The sequence below is a fragment of the Uranotaenia lowii genome, chromosome 2, assembly GCF_029784155.1.
Source record: "Uranotaenia lowii strain MFRU-FL chromosome 2, ASM2978415v1, whole genome shotgun sequence".
In the NCBI taxonomy this organism is placed as follows: Eukaryota; Metazoa; Arthropoda; class Insecta; order Diptera; family Culicidae; genus Uranotaenia; species Uranotaenia lowii.
In genome coordinates, this window is record NC_073692.1 from 46,185,066 (window position 1) to 46,206,389 (window position 21,324).

The following is a 21,324-nucleotide window of genomic DNA, read 5'->3' on the forward strand; positions in this document are numbered from 1 at the left end:
TGTGGAGGGCGAAGTATGTGCCACGAACTCGCGTGACTCTACGATGAAGCCAGTGTCCAGAAGGTGGTGAAAGCTGGCCGGATACGCTGGGCAGGTCATGCTGCGAGAATGTCGGACGGCTGTCCTGCAAAACCGGCATTCGCTGCCTATCCGGTAGGAACGAAACGAGCGAGGTGTTTTAGACCAAGTAGAGCGTGATCTGGCGTATGTGGGATGCCGATAAAATGGAGAACAATTGCCATGGAACGAGTGAATTGGAAAAATTAAATACAATTGGAATAAAAATTTATTTATTCTGAACAGTGGATTTGAAATAATCGTGGTTTTGATTGAACTTATTGAAGATGAAGTTTGATAGAAAATTGATTGTAGAAACTATATATTTTGTCAGAAGTGATGTTTGTCAGAAATTCGAAAAAAATATAGGAGTAATAAAATATTAAGGTAGAAATGAAAATCCCATTGCCATGCAGTTATAGATTTTTATTTGAACCCTTCGATAGAAATGACTTATTAAAATGACATTTCTAATCTCAGAAGTAAGTCTGAAGTAATCTTTGTTTACTATGCAAGCTATTCAATGATAAAGAAAATTTACTCGATGCTTACTTCACTTAAGCCGGTCAACAATAGTTCAAAACTTTCTGCGTCTAAACGTGACAAATTGTTTATTTCTGTTACTTGTTGTTTGCCGTACGCGACTTGGAATCAATCCTACTCCCCCTCACTTTGTGTAGTTCAACACGGCTTTGTTTAAAAGAAACCTTCCATTATACAAACTGCAAGATTTTATCGATACATTTATAGAAAAAAACTGAAATACTGAAAATCTCCTCCAGGTGTTGTTAGAATTAAAGCAAAAAAAGTGCATATGTGGAAAAATAAAATTGAACCGGTATCAGATACAAATCTCATTCCGGTCGAATAGGCCGAATATCTATTCTAAAAAATTCATACTAATACAGTGTTGAAAAAATTTTCAAGTGAATTTGGATAGTTTATAAAATATCCAAAAATAATGTTGTAAAAAGCCTCACAATCAGTCAAAAATTTTCAGTAAAAAAATCTTAGGTGTATCCGTTTATCCGATCAATCATAAAAAAAAGGCACAACCAGATTTTAATTCACATTCTTGTATCTGCAATAAATTTTGTTTTCAAACTTGAATCAAGTAGGTACTTTACTTCCTAGAAAAAAAATCAAAAAAACTACACAGAAACTTAACAGTTGGTGCTAATCGATAATTAAGCAAACAACCGGTCCTGTTTGTGTGCTAATCAATTGGTGGCGTTCGTCATCTTGTGACGCAAATTGTTCCACAACAAAGTGTTGGTCAACCTCGTCTGAGATGTGGCTGAATCTGATTTCAACCTTGTTTTGGACCTCAAGATAAAAATTCTGTAGCAAGAAAAGTATTAACCTTAACCAACACAGTGGCTTGTGAACCTGAACTTGAGTTTGAGTCCATCCCTTCTTCCTGGCTCGCGATTAGCACTGTATTTATGTAAATATTTTTCCCCCACCGCTCTTCAACAAGTCACAGGAGGGTCATAAAGATAAGTTTCCTTAGTGCTTGGTCCTGTAATAGAGAGGTTATTTGCTTCATGATTCCCACATAAATATAAAAATAAACACAAGAAGAAACCTTACTGTGGGTAGCTTTCGACTTTTCCCGTTACCTACTTTATCCTCTATCTAAGTATTCTATTAAGAAACTATACTATTAAGTCACAATGCTGTGGCTGGTGTGGTGTGCCTACTACTGAAGTAAACCGAAAAGGAAATCCATCGAAGGTCATCATTTTTTCCTAATCTCTTCCTTTTTTCTGAGCTATTGAACTTCCCTGCCAGCCAGGTCGATGGATAGGCAGAGGGCAAAAAAAAAAGCCAACAATATACGAAAATCACGCTCGCCAAGTTCTCCGTAGATGGTTGCGGCGAATAATCGATTTGGCCTCTCTCCGTTGACTGACTTGTGACAACCGAACGAACGACGAGAAAACCGGCTCAACAACGGTTCTGTAACGCTACCGACATTGGGGTTTAGTGTAAGCAAATTGCCCTGGAGCAGGAGGAGAAGCAAACGCCACGCTGCAAAGGGTGGTAATAATGGAAATCTTCCGCCTTACATACTTGTCGAATAGGAAAAAGGAATAAGTACCGATCCAAACCAACGACCGCCATGTGGCGGCAAGTAGCAGTTGGTGGAGAGAGAGATTGACAGAACACGTTCTAGTTTGCTTTTTTTTTATTTAGTCCTGAATCAACGGACTGCCGCAACTATTAGCTAGTGATGTGGAAGTTGTGTTTCTATGTGTATTTTGCGAAAGTTTTTTTAGATGATGAGTTTGTGCGAGCTGTTCAGCTGAAAGCTGTAAAGCTAATTAGTGATAGCTCTCGATTTTAACTCAAAAACAGCTTTTAGCTTTTTTGGAATCTGCCAAAAAATCCCTAAATATTATTTTTTATCAATGGAGAGGTTCAGATCTTCTGTAGCCTTACTCCGTAGCAGAGATGCCAGGTGTCCTGATTTATCAGGATTTGTCCTGATTTTCGAGAGACCGTCCTGATTTTTCAAAGACTCTCGAGTTGTCCTGATTTTTAAAAGTTCGTCCCTAAAATGTCCTGATTTGTCCTAATTTTCATAAAAACTTCTTAAATATGATCGAATTTGTAGTTAAACTATGAGAAAAACGAATAATTAGGTTATAAAATAGTTTAACTTATTTAACAGATGGTAATCTGCGGTTCAGATGATATTCAAATGGTTTTTTCGATAAGAACTACCGGCCAGCCAAAAAGATAAGCGCTGATGTGGTCTAGTAAATAAATAGGCTGGCGCGAGTCTGGTAACCTAGGCGTACTGGGTTTGATTCCCAGTATCGGCAAGAAAACTTTTGGGTTCGAATCCCATAAGTTTGCCGGCAGGTAAGATGTTTTTAATTGTATAAATAACTAAATGCACTAAATATTCCACAGGGAATGCATCTGGGGTTGATCTGAAGAGACTATTGCAAGCGGAGTGGATTGCCAACTATTGTAGGTCTCTGAAAGTTGGATGCCTTCCCTCGACGAACCATCGGCCGTGGAAGCCTTAGAAGCAATTCGAAGGCCAAGCCACACAGACATAGGCTGGACCTTGCTACCGATGGTTGCATAAATCAAGGCGTTTACAGCACCTTTTGCTTTATACGGGGTGACAATACAGTTCCCGTACATTTTTATAAATACTTCAACAGCTTGTAACTTCTTTAAAGAGAATCAAATCGAATCAACCAAACGTTAGTAATATTCTTTGGAATCTTGGCTATCAGGTTGAACCAAAAAAGATACAAGAACAGCTCAAAATACCTTCCGTAGACCTGCATACATTTTTTCAGTAAGTGGAACATGCCTTCGACGCTGCTCGCTGCTTCAACTTTTCACAGAGTTTTTTTTTTCAAACGAGCACAAACACATATAGGATCTCAATGAAGCTTGACGTTTCCTCGTCGTGACCGGGACTCGATCTCATGACCGTTGGCTGAACGCTATCCTCTACGCCATGGCACAGTGGTCCAGAAATGAAATTCAGCGGAAAACATTTATTTCAGTCTTGATGCATTTATTGACTTAGACAAACTTTTACAATGACTGAAGGCGTTTTGAGTGAAATAATATTAGGGTGGTTCATAAAGTTTCTGAGATATAAAAATTATTTTCTAATTGTGATAAGATAGAGGCCTACATTGTTCTACAATATTGTAGAACCTAATAATTCATATGAATATCTCTTGAAATAAAAGTTTTATGGCAATTTGCTTTTATAAGGTTAGGGTGGTCCTACAAAAACATATTTTTCATTGTGTCTTTCTAGGTGATATTTTATCAAAAATATTTGTGACACAAAATTTTAGATAATCATCATGCGCATCTTTTGTGGAAAACAGATAACCAACATTTGTTTCTGTTTTGAAGCTATTAGGCAATTTGTGATGAAAAATGACTCTTTTTGAGCAACGATAACTCCAAATGGAGCAAGTCGATTTTTTTTTCGTTGATTGCATTTAAAAGTAAAGCTATGATAATTTAGTATCCGGACACTTCATTTCGGTGATAGCTACATTACTAGAGATAGGATATGCAAAACTTTAGCAGCGTTGTGTTGGTTATGAAATGGACTATCTAGCCTATTTTTTCCACATTTTTAAGTTAACGAGTGTTTGAGATATTTACAATGCAAAAAGACATGGTGAAAATAATTTTGCACAAATTTGTGCCTTTTACACATTTTTCGCCTCGAAAGTTCTTCATTGTCGACTTGAAAACTCATGAACTGTTAATTTTGTCTGAAGGAGTAACTCTAGGATGCTCACGAAGTTCAAACCAAGCATCAGAGTGGAACCCTTGATCTTAAATATGGTAAAAAGTCTATGGTTATTGGGGAGTAATCCGATAACTGAATGTAGACCCCTTAAATAATGCAATAAATTAATTTACGGCAGGCAAAAAATTATGCCTGACTAGTAGATGCCATGTAAATAACCAAGAGTGAGAAGTTCATTAGATCGCAATCTGTCCAACCGATTTTTACGCAATGTGACAGATGTGTTCTGATGGACAAAGAAATTTATGTTAAAACCAGATTTAAGAGATCAAATTCTTCGAGATGCCTACTCATGAAAAGGTTCCAACAAGATTCCAATTGCTTTTTCCAGGTGAGTTTGTGTAAAATATGATGATTTTGCAAAGGTTTTGCTTCTGTGGTAAAAATAATTGATCAATACATGAGTTAAAAAAGTGTGCAAAGATAAAAAAGAAATTTTATTAAAAATTAAGAGTATCATTGATAATTTTTTTTATATTTTTATATTAAATGTCCTATTAACACCTCCATTTCCTCCAAAGAAAGTTTTTCTTTGGAAGAAATGAAGTTAAAATACACACGTTTGAAACTGTCCGGTTTCTAAATGATCATAGCCTTACATATAACACACTACACCATGGCCGTAGGAACGAGGGGGGTGGGGGTTTGGGATTTAAACCCCCCCCCCCATGAGGGCCCCCCCCCATTTTTAATCAAATTATGATGATGGAGTAAGGTTATTCGATAGTACCTAACAATCTTGACTCAAAACTGACCTCAAAACGAATCCCAGGTTCAGAAATTAGCTACAGATTTTCAAAATTTTCTCACTTATGGATAGTAATTTATTTAGTACTAGCTGACCCGGTGTGCTTTGCTACACCTTTCAAAATCGAATGATATTTTCAGAATTTACTCAAATTTTTATTTTTTTGTTGGCATTATTTTAAATCAAATTATAACATAATTCATAAGCAACCGCTATAAAATGAGAGCTGCAGCTGGAGTTTAGGATTGCAATCCAAAAATAAATTAAACTAATATTCTGAATCTTGATCTATAAATTTGTGTTAAAAATCTGATAATTCTAATCTGTTTCTTTAAGCTTCGCCCTAAAAAAGGAGGGTCTCAAATAAATCGTACGCAGACAATTCAACTTATAAATTATGATTGTTTTTGCTTGATATATTCTGCATTTATTCTAAAAAAGTAATAAAAGGCCCCCCCCCCTGTCCGTCCCTTCCATGATTTTCCATGTTAAGTTTTGTCCATTTCTCGGAAAAAAGTTAAATGTAAGGTTTCCTCTTCCCTTCCTTTATTCCCAATTCTATCATCCCACTGCAAGAAAGGAATTGTTTGACTTAAAAAAATTTCTCGTATTAAAATCCCATGCCAAATTTGGTTTTATTTGGGTTGCAAATTCTTGAGTTATGCATAAACTTGAAAGGAGGTACCATTCCCTTTCCGTTCTCCCAATTGAATAAAGGATTAAGAACCTAATATTCATAAAAGTATTTTTTGTACTTAAATACTTTTTGATACCACCATTTTCTCTATTAATTCTCGAGTTATGCAAAAAATTGTATGGAATTGTATGGGCCCCCCTTTCCCAATTATATCTTTCCGTTGAAAAAAGGTGGGGTTTCAATTTATAAAAGAAACATTTCTCGTATCCAAATACCCTCACATGCCAAACATGGTTCAATTTGCTCGATCAGCTCTCCAGTTATACTGAAAATTTTAAGGGAGACCTCTTCTCCCCTTTTCATCCACCTTTTTGAAGGAGTGAGGGACACCAAATATTAATAGAAGCATTTCTCGTACCCAAATATCGTTCCATGCCAAATTTGGTTCCATTTGTTGTTGTAGTTCTTGTGTTATGCAATAAAAATTGTATGAAACTTCCCTCCCTCTTTCCTTTCTCCCAGCTGGAAGAAAGAAGGGGTCTCAAACAATTATTAGAACATGTTACGTTCCCAAATATCCGCCCATGCCAAATTTGGTTCCATTTGCTTGATGAGTTTTTGAGTTATGTAAAAAATTAAAAAGAGGGCTCCTCCCCCCTTTATATCTCCCTACTGAAAAGAGGGAGGGGTCTCAAATAATCATAGAAATATTTTTCGTATCCAAATACCTTCCCATGCCAAATTTGGTTCCATTTGCTTTATTAGTTTTTTAGGTATGTCAAAAAATATGAAAGATTCCCCTCCCTCTTTCAATTACAAAGAGAGAGGGGTCTCACATTATCATTGAAATATTGTTCGTATCCAAATACCTTCCCATGCCAAATTTGGTTCAAATATCTTGATTAGTTTTCGAGTTATCTGAAAAATTGTAAGGTAACCCCCCTCTCCCTTTCCTATCACCCCATTGAGAAGAGGGAGGGGTAATAGAAATATTTCTAATATTCATAGAAATATTTCTCGTTCCTAAATACCACCCCATGCCAAATTTTATACCATTTGCTTGATGCGTTCTCGAGTTATGCGAAAAATTGACTTTTTCTTGGGAGGCCCCTCCCCCCCCTTCATGAGAAAGGGAGGGGTCTCATACCATAATAGGAACCTTCCCCTGCCTCCAATACCCCCACCTGCCAAGTTTCACGCAAATCGGTTCAGTAGTTTTCGAGTCTATAGGGAACAGACAGACAGACAGACAGACAGACAGACAGACAGACAGACAGAAATTCATTTTTATATATATAGATAACTGAATTTAATTCTGGTTTCTTACTATCAAAATATAAATTGAATTTGTGTTTTCAAATTTCGGATTAGGTATCCAGTTTAGGATTCTTGTTTCCGGTTCGAATCATCATAAAAAAATTAAATAAAAAGCTGTGTTTTAAGTCGTCATTTAAATTTGGTTTAACATTTCCTATAAAATTTGATTCATGGTTCTTGAAACTCATACGCATTTTTTTTTCATTTAGTAAATATTTTTTCGAATATGAAAAAAGGCGTTTTAAAAAATTTAGTTCTTATGTGATATTCAAATTCTAAGCTCATAAATATTAAAACTTTGCATGAGTCCAAACATATCAAAGCTTCAAAAAAGCGATATATTTATTTATTTAGATTTGCAAGTCGGAAAAGGAATACGTTTTTGAAATAAAAAATAATCATTGAAACCCAAAACATCCGAATTTATATTGTGAATTCATGATTAAGGGCTACGAAACTGATTTCAATTCTTGGCTCATATTTCTAAAATCAGAAACCCTTTTTTTTTGTACGTTTCTGAAAACGTATTGAAATTCCGAAACAATTCAAATTGACAATTCAAATTTTTAATTGAAGTTCAAAATTCAGATTTGGCTCGTAAATGAGTTCCACAATCGAAATAAAATTATCAAGATGACTATTTCGGTAAGATTTTAAATTACAAGAGATTGCAGGATGATAATTGTGATTGTTACTTCGATTTTAGAATTTAACCAAAGTCAGTTCGTTCGCACAATTCAATTGTAAATGACAGTAGAATTTAGTAGAATTATAGTTCATTTTGCAAAAAATCCTTCCACAGAAATTGATATTTGATGAAAATTAATTGATGATAAAGAAACATGTATCTTCTTTTCAACAAATTTGTGGGAATTCCATATGTTTTGGCGTATTGTTCAACATTATTAATATTGCAGTATTTTCAAGAACCAAATTTCGAACGAAAATATTTAACTAAAATCTAGTTTGCATAAATCCGATTTGTATTTCAAAATTTTAGTCTTTTACTTTTACCTTTGAAAAATGGATTTATTTTAAAATTTTCATTCAAAGTTGAAGACTCCCTTAGAAAAAATAAAAATAATTGTAAGTTCAAATCACATAAGCAAAATTCAGCTGGCCAGAATACCCGGTTTTACCCGGGCTTGTCGGGATATTTAATTTAAAAAAAATAGAGAAAGCCGCCCAAATTTTGTTAGAAAAAAAAAACATTTTTTCTCCGGATTTATTCACATTTACGTCGCAAAATGAAAAAAAAAAAATATCATCTTTCAACTTTGTTGCCCAAAAATAAAATTTTACAAGCTAGATTTATTAAAATAACCATAAACGACTTTTTGAGAGACTGAGATACGATTCAAAATCTGGTTGTGTTTTTCTGCGGAAAAAATCAGTCGATTTTTTTCCTTGATTTTTGTTGAATAGTTCTGGATTTGAAAATTTTTAGATTGATTGTCCGAATTTTGCCAGGTTTTAAATAAAATAGCTCGGATTTGCCCTGCCCGGAAACGTGCGGCAGAACTTCTTGTAATCTTAAGTTAAGTTCACCAGATTTTGATGCAAACTTGAGATTTCAACCTTCTATGAAAGTAAGTTTCCTATTATGGTGCTAAAAAATTCTTTATAAAAATCCTAATTATCATTTGAAAGATTTTAGGATGTATTTAACACGGAAAACTAGTTTCTATTTAACTATAAAAACGAACTTAAAAATGAATAATCAAATTGTATTTAAAAATAATAAGTATTTATAATTTTTTCAATTCATGCATTTTTTGAGCAAATATGTCATAGAAACAAAATGGTCACCAAACCCCCCCCCCCCCCCCCCCCCCCATGAGTCAGCTCTTCCTACGGCCCTACACAATATCAAAAAACTGGAGATATGTTTTTTGTTTAAAGCGTTTAATCGTTATTTGAAGTTAAGCAAAAATCGCTAAAATCCCTTGAAAATTAGATAGAATTTCTATCTGTGTTCTTCAAGAACTCAGAAACAGCTGGACCGATTGATGTGAAATTTGGCATGAAGTGGTTTTTCGAGTAAACAATTGTTCCAGTGAAGTTTTGAGGTTTTGAGCACCCCCTCCTAGAGTGTCCATTTCCCGGCCATTTTAACGTTCCTGGGAATCGAGAAATCTGACGATCCTTTTCCCAGGAATTCTGGGGATCCCGGGAAAAATTGAAAATGAAGACATACGAAATCTTATTTATATGGTGTATTTTAATTTTTAGGCAGTAGTATTTCAATACATTTCAAACTTTTTTAATTCCTCAAAAATTCAATTAGCAATTATAAAAAAGTAAGTTAGCTAGACTTCAGGTTATTCATCAAATCTCGTAAATTTTCAAATAACTATCCTTTTGTTTCAAAATATGTCATTTCTTTTCCGATGATTTTGCTGCCGTCAACAGTTTGCGAAACGGAAGTTCTAAATGATGAGTGATGCAAAATAATTTGTCGTGTTTTTACTTTTAGGGGACGCGACAGCGAGCAAAACGACCCATTCCATTATTTCTCAAAAAATGCCAACCTAGGGCTTCGAATGATGTTTTTCTTCATTTGTATTGTGACAAATAATCTTTTCTATCATTTCTCAGAGGAAAAGTTCACTAGAACGACTTAAATTCTAAGAAACACAGTTTTCGTTTTCGTTCAGTTGTGCCCCGGTGCACTACCGGTAGTGCACTTTTTGCTGTTTTCTGCTCGTTAATGCGCTCAGTTTTGCATCGATAGTGAACTAAGCGCAGACGGTGGCGCACTCTGGAAATATCCAGTGGATCCAGTGTTGCTTGTGCCCTCACCAATCGTTCGTGATATTATGCTGGTTGTTTCACCAACACTTTTCAGTTTTGGGACAATCAACCTCAAAAACGACCATGTGTGTCGTTTTTTATACCGGGAGTTTTTTTTAATACTGTATTTGTTTTCTCCACGCGTGGAGTTTTCCACCGTACCGACCGTACCAGATAAAAACAAACACAAATCGTCGCCAGTGTATTGCTACCTCGCTCACTCACATGCTCTCTCGCAACACTGACAAAATTTTCGGGGCAACACTGCCCGATGGCAGTGCAACACCAGGTCAAAACACCGTCCGAATAAACAAACAGTTTGACAGCACCTAGTGGTGCACCAGTGCAACACTAGTGCAACACTCGGCATAAACAAATACGGTATAAGATTAATTGTCCCGTCTCATCTGTACACGCTCAGCAAGTGTGCGTAAGAAATGTCAAAAACAACTCTATTCTATCGTGAATTTATATCACGCACACCAGCACAAGTGAGGACAAAACTCGATTTATGCTCGTTTTTAGCCAGGACGGCGCAACACTATCGATTGGTGAAAACGAATACGGTTTGAGCCACTTCACTACCACCAGAAGCATTTTACAGCCAAAACAAAATCTTCAAAAATTTTCCAGACTTTTTCCGTGTTGTTATTAAATTTTGTTTTAAAATCTAGAACATCTTCTTCAAGAGTTCATAATTGTTTTTATAATTTTACAAATAGACTGTCGAAACATAGATCAACTAATAGCCGCAGGCCGAAATGTGCCGGGATAAGGACGAAGGCATCCTGACGGACAATCTTGAGGTGGGAGCAGCACTTCGATGAACACCTGAACTGCGCACATGCATGAGACCAAGACGATCATCGTCCTCAATGCCAATGCCAATATCCCGAATCCAACTAAACGGCTTAATGCCGTAAGTAAACAAATTCGTGGGAAGTTATCAGGCTGGCTTCATGGAAGGACGGTCTACGACAGATCAGATATTCCCTTCACGGCAAATACTCCAAAAATGGCGTGAATATTAAATCTATCTAATTACGACTCCAAAGCCGCATACGACACGATCGATCGTGACGAGCTATGGAAGATCTTGGACGAGAAATGGCTGTTCTGGGAAGCTGAATAGACTGATCAAGGCGACGATGGATGGAACGCTCCGCTTTGTGCGGATTTCGGGTGAATTGTCTAGTTCTAGAAGATGTTATTCGACAAGCGGTGGGCGAAATGCGGGGCACGATTTTCAACAGATCCAGTCAACTTTTCTACTTTGCCGATAACATTGATATAGTCGACAGATCATCTGCGGCGGTGGAAGAGATTTACCGCAAACTAAAGCGCGAAGCAGGAAGGATTGGGTTTCAGCGCCGGAGAAACTTCCTTTTGACAAACATTAATCGGTCGTCGGAGATCTGGACAATTTGGGGGATTGATATTTTTCCCGACGAATTGGATGTTCTTGTCTGAAAGCCACTGCAGTACAGGCTTGGCGTAATGTACAGATGCCAAACCGGGCTAGAAGAGAAGGGGTACAGATGCTATTTATAGAAGGGCAGCAATCTTTTTTCAAACAACCTTCTGCCTTATTTTTTTCCATCGCAATCGTGCAGTCGCCATCATCCACCTGCTCGCTCGTCCGTCGATTTCGTGTAGAATTGTGACCCGGGAAGCGTTTCTGAATCCTGTTTGACGTAGGTTTCCTCGTCCATTAACATGCACTTGTTGCTGTTGTCCAGAATCCGTTCGTAAAGTTTCCGTGCCCTTGATTGTTGCTCTACTGATTTCTTAGGTGCCTTCTGCTTCTTGTACGTCTCCAAGGAGTTCCTGGCCTTGATTCTCTGAATCATCCCAATGCTGGTTTTGAACTTTTTAGCTAGATCACGCGGTGATACCGATCGGTTACGTTTGATATGAGTGACTCCAACTGGGGCTGGCTGGAACCAGGTTTTCTTCCGGATCTAGGACGACTCGTTGCCATATTTGTTGATGATATTTTTCACGCTTGTGTGGTGTACTTTGAACCGTTTTGCGATTTGGTTGTAGGTAACACCCTTTTCAGTGCAACAAGTGTGCAGAATTTTCTTTATAGTTTAAGTTCAATACGAACCATAGCAAAGATGAAAAAACTAATCCGAACAAATTGATTGCACAACACTTTATAATTTATAAGCATGTAAACAAACTTTTGCTTGCATGCACACAGAAAAATGTTCACCCATTTAAAAGTTGCCCGAAGATTATCATAGGTTTAAGAGTTAAACTTTTTTATTACAGAGTCATTTGATGTTCAATTATAATTTAGATTTTTTTTTGGATATCAGGAAATTTTAAACACCACTTTTCAAAAATCAGGACAATTCGAAAGTTTTTGAAAAATCAGGAAGACCGTCTCTCGAAAATTAGGACAAATCCTGAAAAATCGGGACATCTTTGGTTCGGAGAGCAGCGTCTTTTCTCGTAAGCGTATCTAGAAAAAACCGTGTTAGCTCCCAGATTGCTCCTCAACACAATGCCCAATAGATTTTTCCGGAAAAGGAAATTCTACATCAGAAGGTGTGAAGGCTCTTGTTCGCCCTTATGTGTTGACAATCTCACTCTTGATTGCAGTGCGATTTATCTCTCCCTGCACAGCTTGGGGAGAGACGAAGAAAAAATTGCACTCTCTCTCACTGAATAAGCTGAACTAAGGAGTTTTACCTTCCATGCGGACAACAAAATGACATCCTTGAAAAGGCATCGCTTTTTAACTAAGCTCAATTGACTTTTCATAACCATCGCCAATGGTTGCTACGCTACCATTGACCGAGGCCATCAAGTTTGTGTAGAGAGGTCAAAAGAGTGATGCTTGGGAGTAGCTCTCTCTTTGAACATCAATGACGGCGCCAGCCACGTCCTAGTAGCCAATAGATAGGAAGACAAAAGAGAAAAGAGTGAAAGAAATTGAATCAAAGCAATAAAAAGATTCCCTTTAATTCAACCACGGTATAAGAAAAGTTCAGATACCGGTATTTTGATAGCAACTTACTTTCTCTGGGTATTGTCAGGTAAATAATTGTATTTTTGTTTGCCTAAGAATTTGAACAACCAATTGTGACCTAGTCCGGTGTCTCTGTTTAAGAGATTAACTGATTTTTGATTGAAAATTTCAATGCTTTCAGCAGCATCCAATTTATACCAATTGCTATTCAAATACCGAATCAGCGAAACATTTTCTCGATCAATAGAGTGACCAGATTCACACATGTGTAATGCTACTGCAGATCTAGGATTCCGTGAAAGAAAGATTTCCTTCTTCAAGTCAGATCTGGCTATAGCCATGTGTTCCTCGGATCTATCTATCAGTTTCCTTCTGGTTTGTCCAATGTACACCTTATCACAGTCGGAATAACTGATTTTTTACACAGTAGTACACACCAGTAGATCTCCTTCAACATGAATGACTACAATCAATCCTTCAAAGTTTCCTTCTTAGTCTGAGATCTGTGAAAATGTTTAAGTATTCAAGTTCTGGATATTTGGAAATTGACTCGTTTGTACTTTTTTTGCTCATTATACACTTGGAACATTTAGTATTTTCTTTAAGCTCATTCAGAACTGAACTGTTTTTATAAAAATTATCATACATGAGCCAATGTGGATTGAGCCTAGAATGCATTAAAGATAAATTATTGAGTTATTTGATGAAACTACTAAACTATTAGATGTAGAATTCAGATTGAATTTCATTGCGTAGAAATATATTATTAATACAAACGTTATCAATCAGTTTAGTACAAAACTCTTCTAGCGCACTTACTTGTCCACGATCGATCCAATGATGTCAAGCGTTTCCTTGACCAGCTCGTCTACTTGGTCTGACAGCGAAACCTTCCGGTGGTCCATCCGGCTACAAAACCGTACCCCACCACTGCCGGCCATTCCACCGGGTCCTCCACCACCCCCTCGCCCCAGATGATGGTGGTGGTGATGATGATGACCATGATGGTGCTGGTTCTGGCCATCTCCCCCACTTTCGTTCCCACTGGCCGCATACGAATCCCGACTATCCCCATTCAGGTAGCCTTCCTCCACCTTGTCCTTGCACAGACAGACTCCCATTCTTGTTATTTTTCACTTAATCCACCTTATACCAGCTCTTATTATCCGGATACGTCAAAACCGCACTTCTACTTTTGCTGCGTACATTACCCGCTCCCATAGATAAACATTGCGGAATCTTCGACGATTCGATTGCGATTTCTCTTTTTGTTTTCGGCTAGCTAGTAAGCTATAGTGTGCCACTTTCTTCTTGCGTGGATTTCACCTTTCCACTCCTTGAAAGATTTGCGAGAAGCTTGATCACATCACAGGCACTCGACGACAGCAAAAAAATAACAGTAATACAAACACTCTTGAGTCGTCACCGTATAGTCGGAGATTATGTGACCGTCCTTCAAGTCAATCTGGAAACAGCCCTTCCCGGATTGGTCTCCAGCTGCTTAAATTGGCTCACGACTCCACTTGGCTCTTATCGGTTCGGGAAAATTTCCCAGGAACTTACCCACTTCTGCCAAAAGTGGCCAATTATTATCGTTACGTTGGCGCTATGGTGTCTCGATTCTCGATGGCTCAGCGGAAGATTAGCTAAAGCCACTTCGATTAGCTTATTCCCAACATAGGACACAGACACATACGCAATCTGCACAAAACAAGACTTGGCCACACCAATTTTTTAGAAAGGAGGAAAAAAAAACTTCCAATAATTATTGTTCCAAATTCTTACGGTGGAATTGAACTTAATTATTTGGATTACATCTGGAAACTGAGATATCCAAACTGGTCAGTTCACCTAAAAGGTTCCACCACCAGTTGAAACTTTCGTGGATCGCGTTCCTGTATAAAACTGGATGATGTCTGACAATTTGATGACTCGACGACCGTCGGGAATTGCCACACCAAATCCGCGTATCCGAAAATAATCGACGCCCTACACCGTTCCCGTTCCGATTTGTGGAAATGTTGTGCTGTAGCTCCCTACTCGGTGAATTTTCAATATTTACGATATTACTTGCTGCGTGCGCGTATTCAACGATGACACAACCGAGCGAGACTTTTTCTTCAATGAAACTGATGAAAAATTGGATTGGAAGAATGTTCGCTAGTTTCCCATCAGTGGCTTGCTGATGACGATTTTGATGATGATGACTGTTGAATCGCTTTTTGCATTGGTGTGAGTGTGTTAAGGTGTCAAAATAAGGGAAACACTGAATTAAAATGATACAGTAATTTTGAAACAAAATTTCATTAATTTCAAACCAAAAAACAAACTACTGTAAAAATACATTAGAATTGAAAATTTTGATAATCAAAACAATTTTGACAATTACGACATTTATGAAAATTTTAAAAATTTTGAAAATTTTGACAATTTTGACAATTTTGACAAATTGGACTGTTGCGACGTAACGCTCAGCCGTTACCGCTCGTTTAGAGTAGCAGTGTAGGGCGTATACAAACAGAAATGATTGACAGATTTAGCTGATAGTAGGAATTGAAGAGAAGAAAGAAAAGGTTAAGAGAGACAGGAAGAGGATTGAAATTGAGGAAAACGTGAGTTTGATAGTAGGAAGCATTAAATAATAATTTGCTAAAAAGTCAAAGTTGTGGTAATATCCCTTTGTAAACGCTAGTGTTCAAGTGACCATTTCCGGACTTTCTGAATAAGTCGTAAGTGCTTTGAACTGTTTTTTGAAAAACACTTTGTTAAAACTTACTTTATTAAAATGTATAGGTTAGCTAAACTGGATACCGATTAAGTCGGGATAGTTTCCTACGCAATACCGTAAAGTATTTTCCTCGGTTGTTCTACGATATTAGCTTAGGAAGCAGGAATATATCGTGAGTATTTCAAACTTAATTTGCGAAACATTTATTGATAAAATTTTATAACCTAAAATTATAGGTTAGAACAAGTGTGGTAACCAATCTTAAATTCTACGTTGTGCGCTAAAAATAGGATAACGCCACTAAAATTGTAAGTTAACAATATTTCACTTTCTTGAAGTTACCAAATTCTAATTGAATTCCCTAAAATCTACAGCTTAAAAGCAACAATAAAATTGTTCAGCTATCCAGAAGTGGCGTTTCATTCCACCGCGGCAACATGGACTATTTGACAATTTTGACAATTTTGTCAATTTTGACAATTTTGACAATTTTGACAATTTTGACAAATTTTGACAATTTTCACAACTTTGATAATTTTGACAATTTTGTCAATTTTGACAATTTTGAAAATTTTGACAATTTGACAATTTCGAACATTTTAACAATTTTGACAATTTTGTCAATTTTGTCAATTTTGACAATTTTGACAATTTTGACAATTTTGACAATTTTGACAATTATGACAATTTTGACAATTTTGACAATTTTAACAATTTTGACAATTTTGACAATTTTGAAAATTTTGACAAATTTGAAAATTTTGACAATTTTGACAATTTTGACAATTTTGACAATTTTGACAATTTCGACAATTTTTGCAAATTTGACAATTTAGACCATTTTGACAATTTTGACAATTTCGACAATTTTGACAATTTTGACAATTTTAACAATTTTGAAAAATTTGACAAAAAAATGACAAATATAACAAAAATGACAAAAATGACAAAAATGACAAAAATGACAAAAATGACAAAAATGACAAAAATGACAAAAATGACAAAAATGACAAAAATGACAAAAATGACAAAAATGACAAAAATGACAAAAATGACAAAAATGACAAAAATGACAAAAATGACAAAAATGACAAAAATGACAAAAATCACAAAAATGACAAAAATCACAAAAATCACAAAAATCACAAAAATCACAAAAATAACATAAAATTATAAAAATTACAAAAATTACAAAAATTACAAAAATTACAAAAATTACAAAAATTACAAAAATTACAAAAATTACAAAAATTACAAAAAATACAAAAAATACAAAAATTACAAAAATTACAAAAATTACAAAAATTACAAAAATTACAAAAATTACAAAAATTACAAAAATTACAAAAATTACAAAAATTACAAAAATTACAAAAATTACAAAAATCACAAAAATTACAAAAATTACAAAAATTACAAAAATTACAAAAATTACAAAAATTATGACAAAAATGACAAAAATGACAAAAATGACAAAAATGACAAAAATGACAAAAATGACAAAAATGACAAAAATGACAAAAATGACAAACAATGACAAAAATGACAAAAATGACAAAAATGACAAAAATGACAAAAATGACAAAAATGACAAAAATGACAAAAATGACAAAAATGACAAAAATGACAAAATTGACAAAAATGACAAAAATGACAAAAATGACACAAATGACAAAAATCACAAAAATGACAAAAAATTACAAAAATTTCGAAAATTTCAAGAATTACCTAATTTTTATAAATTACAAAAATGACAAAAAACAAAAATGACAAAAATAACAAAAAAGACAAAAACCATAAAAATGTTCACAATGACAAATGAAAAAATCATCAAAATTTATTTTTTTATCAATAACATAGAGTTTCTGAAGGTATTTTAAATCAATAGTTAAAATATTACACTTTTGTTTACTGGTTTTTTCGTTTTTATTTTTACAATTTAATGTTCTCTGGTGTAGCTCTCAAAAAACTTACTATTTTCAAACACACATTTTATTTCGGTGTCATTTGTCATTTGCTATAAAAATTTATAGCATACTAGTCAACAAACACTTTTTTTTATCTTTTTTATGGTGTTTCATCAGCCCGGCCGCAATTTCAGAAGTTGTGCAAATTATCAGCCGATTTGGAACTAATTTGAAGTGTTTTTGAGTTCAAAACTGCGAAAATCAAGTTAGGTTTCCAATTTTCCACAGCTAATTTAGAGAAAACAACCCGGCAAACATGGTGGTCCGCGAGTACAATGAGGAGCTGAAGTATATCGAGCGGATTTCGCCGAACAGTTTCCTGATCAAGAAAGGATTCCAGCCGAATATGAACGTGGAAGGAATTTTCTATGCGAACAGCCGGCTGGAAAAGCTGATGTTCGACGAGCTACGCAATTCCTGCCGGCCCGGCATGACCGGCGGTTTTCTGCCGGGCGTGAAGCAGATTGCCAATGTTGCCGCGCTGCCCGGGATTGTGGGAAGGTAAATGTTGGGTTTAGACTAGACTATCGCTCATCGATTTGTAACTAACAGGATTGGATATGAATCATCAATTTTATTCTTATCTTACTTCATACAATACCTTATTTTTCTTTCATAATCTGAATCTTTCCATTTAAAAAATCTCTGTATTTAAATGAAGACTTTATTTTGCAGATGAAGGATGAATTTAGAATGCACTGATACTTAAAAAAGAATCTGAACTTCAAAAATAGCAAATATCGTTTCTTAATTCTTTAATTCCTTAATGTCATAACTAAAAGTTTGAAAAAAAATATTGTTCTTTTTCAAAACTCTAATTGTGAGATTTCAATTTGTTCTTTTTTTCATTCTGAACAAACTCTTTTAGATCTGTCGGTCTTCCGGATATTCATTCCGGGTACGGGTTTGCTATCGGAAACATGGCCGCCTTCGATATGGGTGATCCGACTTCGATCGTATCTCCAGGAGGGGTTGGTTTCGACATCAACTGCGGAGTGCGGTTGCTGAGGACCAATCTTTTCGAGAAGGACGTTAAACCGGTCCAGGAACAGTTGGCACAGAGTCTGTTCGATCACATTCCGGTGGGAGTTGGATCGAAGGGTATCATTCCGATGAATGCTCACGATCTGGAGGAAGCGCTGGAAATGGGTATGGATTGGTCCCTGAGAGAGGGTTACGTTTGGGCCGAGGATAAGGAGCACTGCGAAGAGTACGGTCGAATGTTGAATGCCGATCCGGGTAAGGTGAGCATGAGGGCCAAGAAGCGTGGTCTGCCTCAGTTGGGAACGCTGGGAGCGGGAAATCATTATGCGGAAATTCAGGTGGTTGAGGAAATTTACGATAAGTATGCAGCTAGCAAGATGGGAATCGAAGAGCTGGGCCAAATTTGTGTTATGATCCATTCAGGAAGCCGAGGTTTTGGCCATCAAGTTGCCACAGATGCTCTGGTCGAGATGGAAAAGGCCATGAAGCGAGACAAAATCGAAACCAACGATCGTCAGCTGGCTTGTGCCAGAATCAATTCCAATGAAGGACAAAACTATCTTAAAGCTATGGCTGCTGCTGCTAATTTCGCCTGGGTCAATCGAAGTTCCATGACATTCCTCACTAGACAAGCTTTTGCCAAACAATTCAACACCACCCCCGATGATTTGGATATGCACGTCATTTACGACGTGTCTCACAACGTAGCCAAAATGGAAGAACACATGATCAACGGAAGGCCCAAACAGCTCCTTGTGCATCGGAAAGGATCAACTCGAGCCTTCCCACCGCATCACCCTCTAATCCCCGTAGATTACCAATTAACAGGTCAACCCGTCCTAGTCGGTGGTTCCATGGGGACCTGCAGTTTCGTACTCACCGGAACAGAGAAAGGTATGGAAGCCACCTTCGGCTCGACTTGTCACGGTGCAGGACGCAGCCTTTCAAGAGCCAAATCCCGCCGAAACCTGGACTACAAAGATGTGCTGCGGGATTTGGAGGCCAAGGGTATTTCGATTCGGGTTGCCTCTCCCAAGCTGGTCCAAGAGGAGGCACCCGATTCGTACAAGGATGTTCGGGATGTGATACAAACCTGTCACGATGTAGGCATCAGTGCTAAGGCTATCAAATTGCGCCCGATCGCAGTCATCAAGGGATAAGCTGGGGTTTCGTAATAATTGGACATGTGAGATTACAAAAAGTCTAAGCATGAGTGAATACGTTTAAATTATTCAACAAACAAAGCATTTTTTTCAAACGAAAATTAAGATAAAAAATCAGGAATAAAAGAACAATACAGATATTCGAAAATTTGTGAAGATTGCTCTAGAGAAAAGACCATTGTGATTTTTTTACAGTTTAGAAGGTAGAAACAGTATTACGAGTACCTAAGTATCAATCAACCGGGTTAAGTGTGGACGATCACTAATAAAACAATACTGTGCACTGTTTTCAAATTTCTAATGCAGAATGTTCAATTTTTCAGGCAACCGGTTTACTATAACAATTTTTATGAAGATATTAGTCACAGTAGTATATGTTTGTTATTAAATTTATCGGTGAAAGGTGATATCCTTTTTAGTAGGAACATCTTAAGATTATGAAACTTTAAAGACGGATAGAAAGTTCGAAGAAATGAAAGATGAGAACATTATATACCAAATTTACGAGAAACGCGTGGAAGTGGCTCCATAGAGCATGTGAAGGTAACGATTTATAGTAGGATATTTGCAGGTTTCTAAAACCTGTTTATCTATTCGTTTATTAAGAGTTCCATTCTTCTCACTATTCGCCAGATAATGTGTAACACGGAGCCCCATAGTGGTCATATCACCTTTTATTTACAACTCCTATCTCAACCTCTCCGTGGTACCGACTGGGATGCGGGTAATCTAAGCGGAGATCGGGTACCCAACCCCGGTGGATGCTTTGGTCGTATGCAGACCGAGAAGATGGCCGCACGCGTCTGTTCCCCAGGTCAGGGGCGGCTCAAACAGCGTCTGTCTCGCATCGAGCGGCTGAATTTATGAAATGCGACCTGCGGACCTCATTAGATGGGAACCGATAAACGAAAGAATAATCATAGCCCGATTTAGAAAATGGGTTCGAAACCTTACAATGGTCCAGTGTTATGCGCCAACTGACGTTGCCGATTTGCAGAAGAAAGAGCAGTTTTACAGTCAATTGAACAGCTTGGTTGAGAAAATTCCGAAGGGTGACATTAAAATCCATTTGGGCGACTTCAACGAAAAGATTGGCTCCGACAATCAGGACCTTGAGCGGTACCATGGGGCGCCATGGCCTAGGACAGATGAGCGAAAATGGAGAGCCGTTTGTAGAATTTCTTGGCAACAACAACATGGTGATTGGTGCATCGCTCTTCCTCCATCGACCAGCACATAAGGTCATTTGGGTATCCCGAGATGGCCGAACAGAAATCAATTTGACCACATCTGCATCTGCTGAAAATGTTGAAGGAGCCTTCTTGATGTCCGCAACAAACGAAGCGCAGACATTGCATCTAACCATCACCTCGTCCTTGGCAAGATACAACTGAGAGTTGCGCGTGTCCAACGGAGCGAGGAGAAAGTCGGGTGTCGATACGACGTTCGCCGGTTGGAGAATCAAGAGGTGAAAAGGATATATGTTGAACAGTTTGAATCCCGAGCCTCGGAACTGCCGACAGACGGAATAATCGAAAAACAGTGGTGTGGAATCAAGAATGCCTTTATCATGACGAGTCATGGTACTCTCGGTAATAATTGTGGAAGAAGAAGTGAATGGATGTCGGACGAAACTTGGAG

At 37.0% G+C, this 21,324-nt stretch overlaps 2 protein-coding genes across 2 annotated transcripts in view; one reads left to right on the forward strand and one right to left on the reverse strand.

Annotated features, from left to right (window-relative positions):
- The window catches only part of LOC129747837 (RING finger and SPRY domain-containing protein 1-like), a 58,746-nt gene extending 43,753 nt beyond the window's left edge, over positions 1-14,993 (reverse strand). Inside the window, exon 1 of the mRNA XM_055742198.1 lies at positions 13,661-14,993. Within this exon, the coding sequence (XP_055598173.1) occupies positions 13,661-13,962 (302 nt within the window). The 5' untranslated portion in view covers positions 13,963-14,993. The remainder of the gene's footprint in view (positions 1-13,660) is intronic.
- Positions 14,994-17,654: 2,661 nt separating this feature from the next.
- Positions 17,655-19,788, forward strand: LOC129746302 (RNA-splicing ligase RtcB homolog). Its single transcript, XM_055739903.1, has 2 exons — positions 17,655-18,037; positions 18,405-19,788. The coding sequence occupies exons 1-2, from the start codon at positions 17,793-17,795 to the stop codon at positions 19,678-19,680; spliced, it is 1,521 nt and encodes a 506-aa protein (XP_055595878.1). The 5' UTR covers positions 17,655-17,792; the 3' UTR covers positions 19,681-19,788.
- Positions 19,789-21,324: the final 1,536 nt, after the last annotated feature.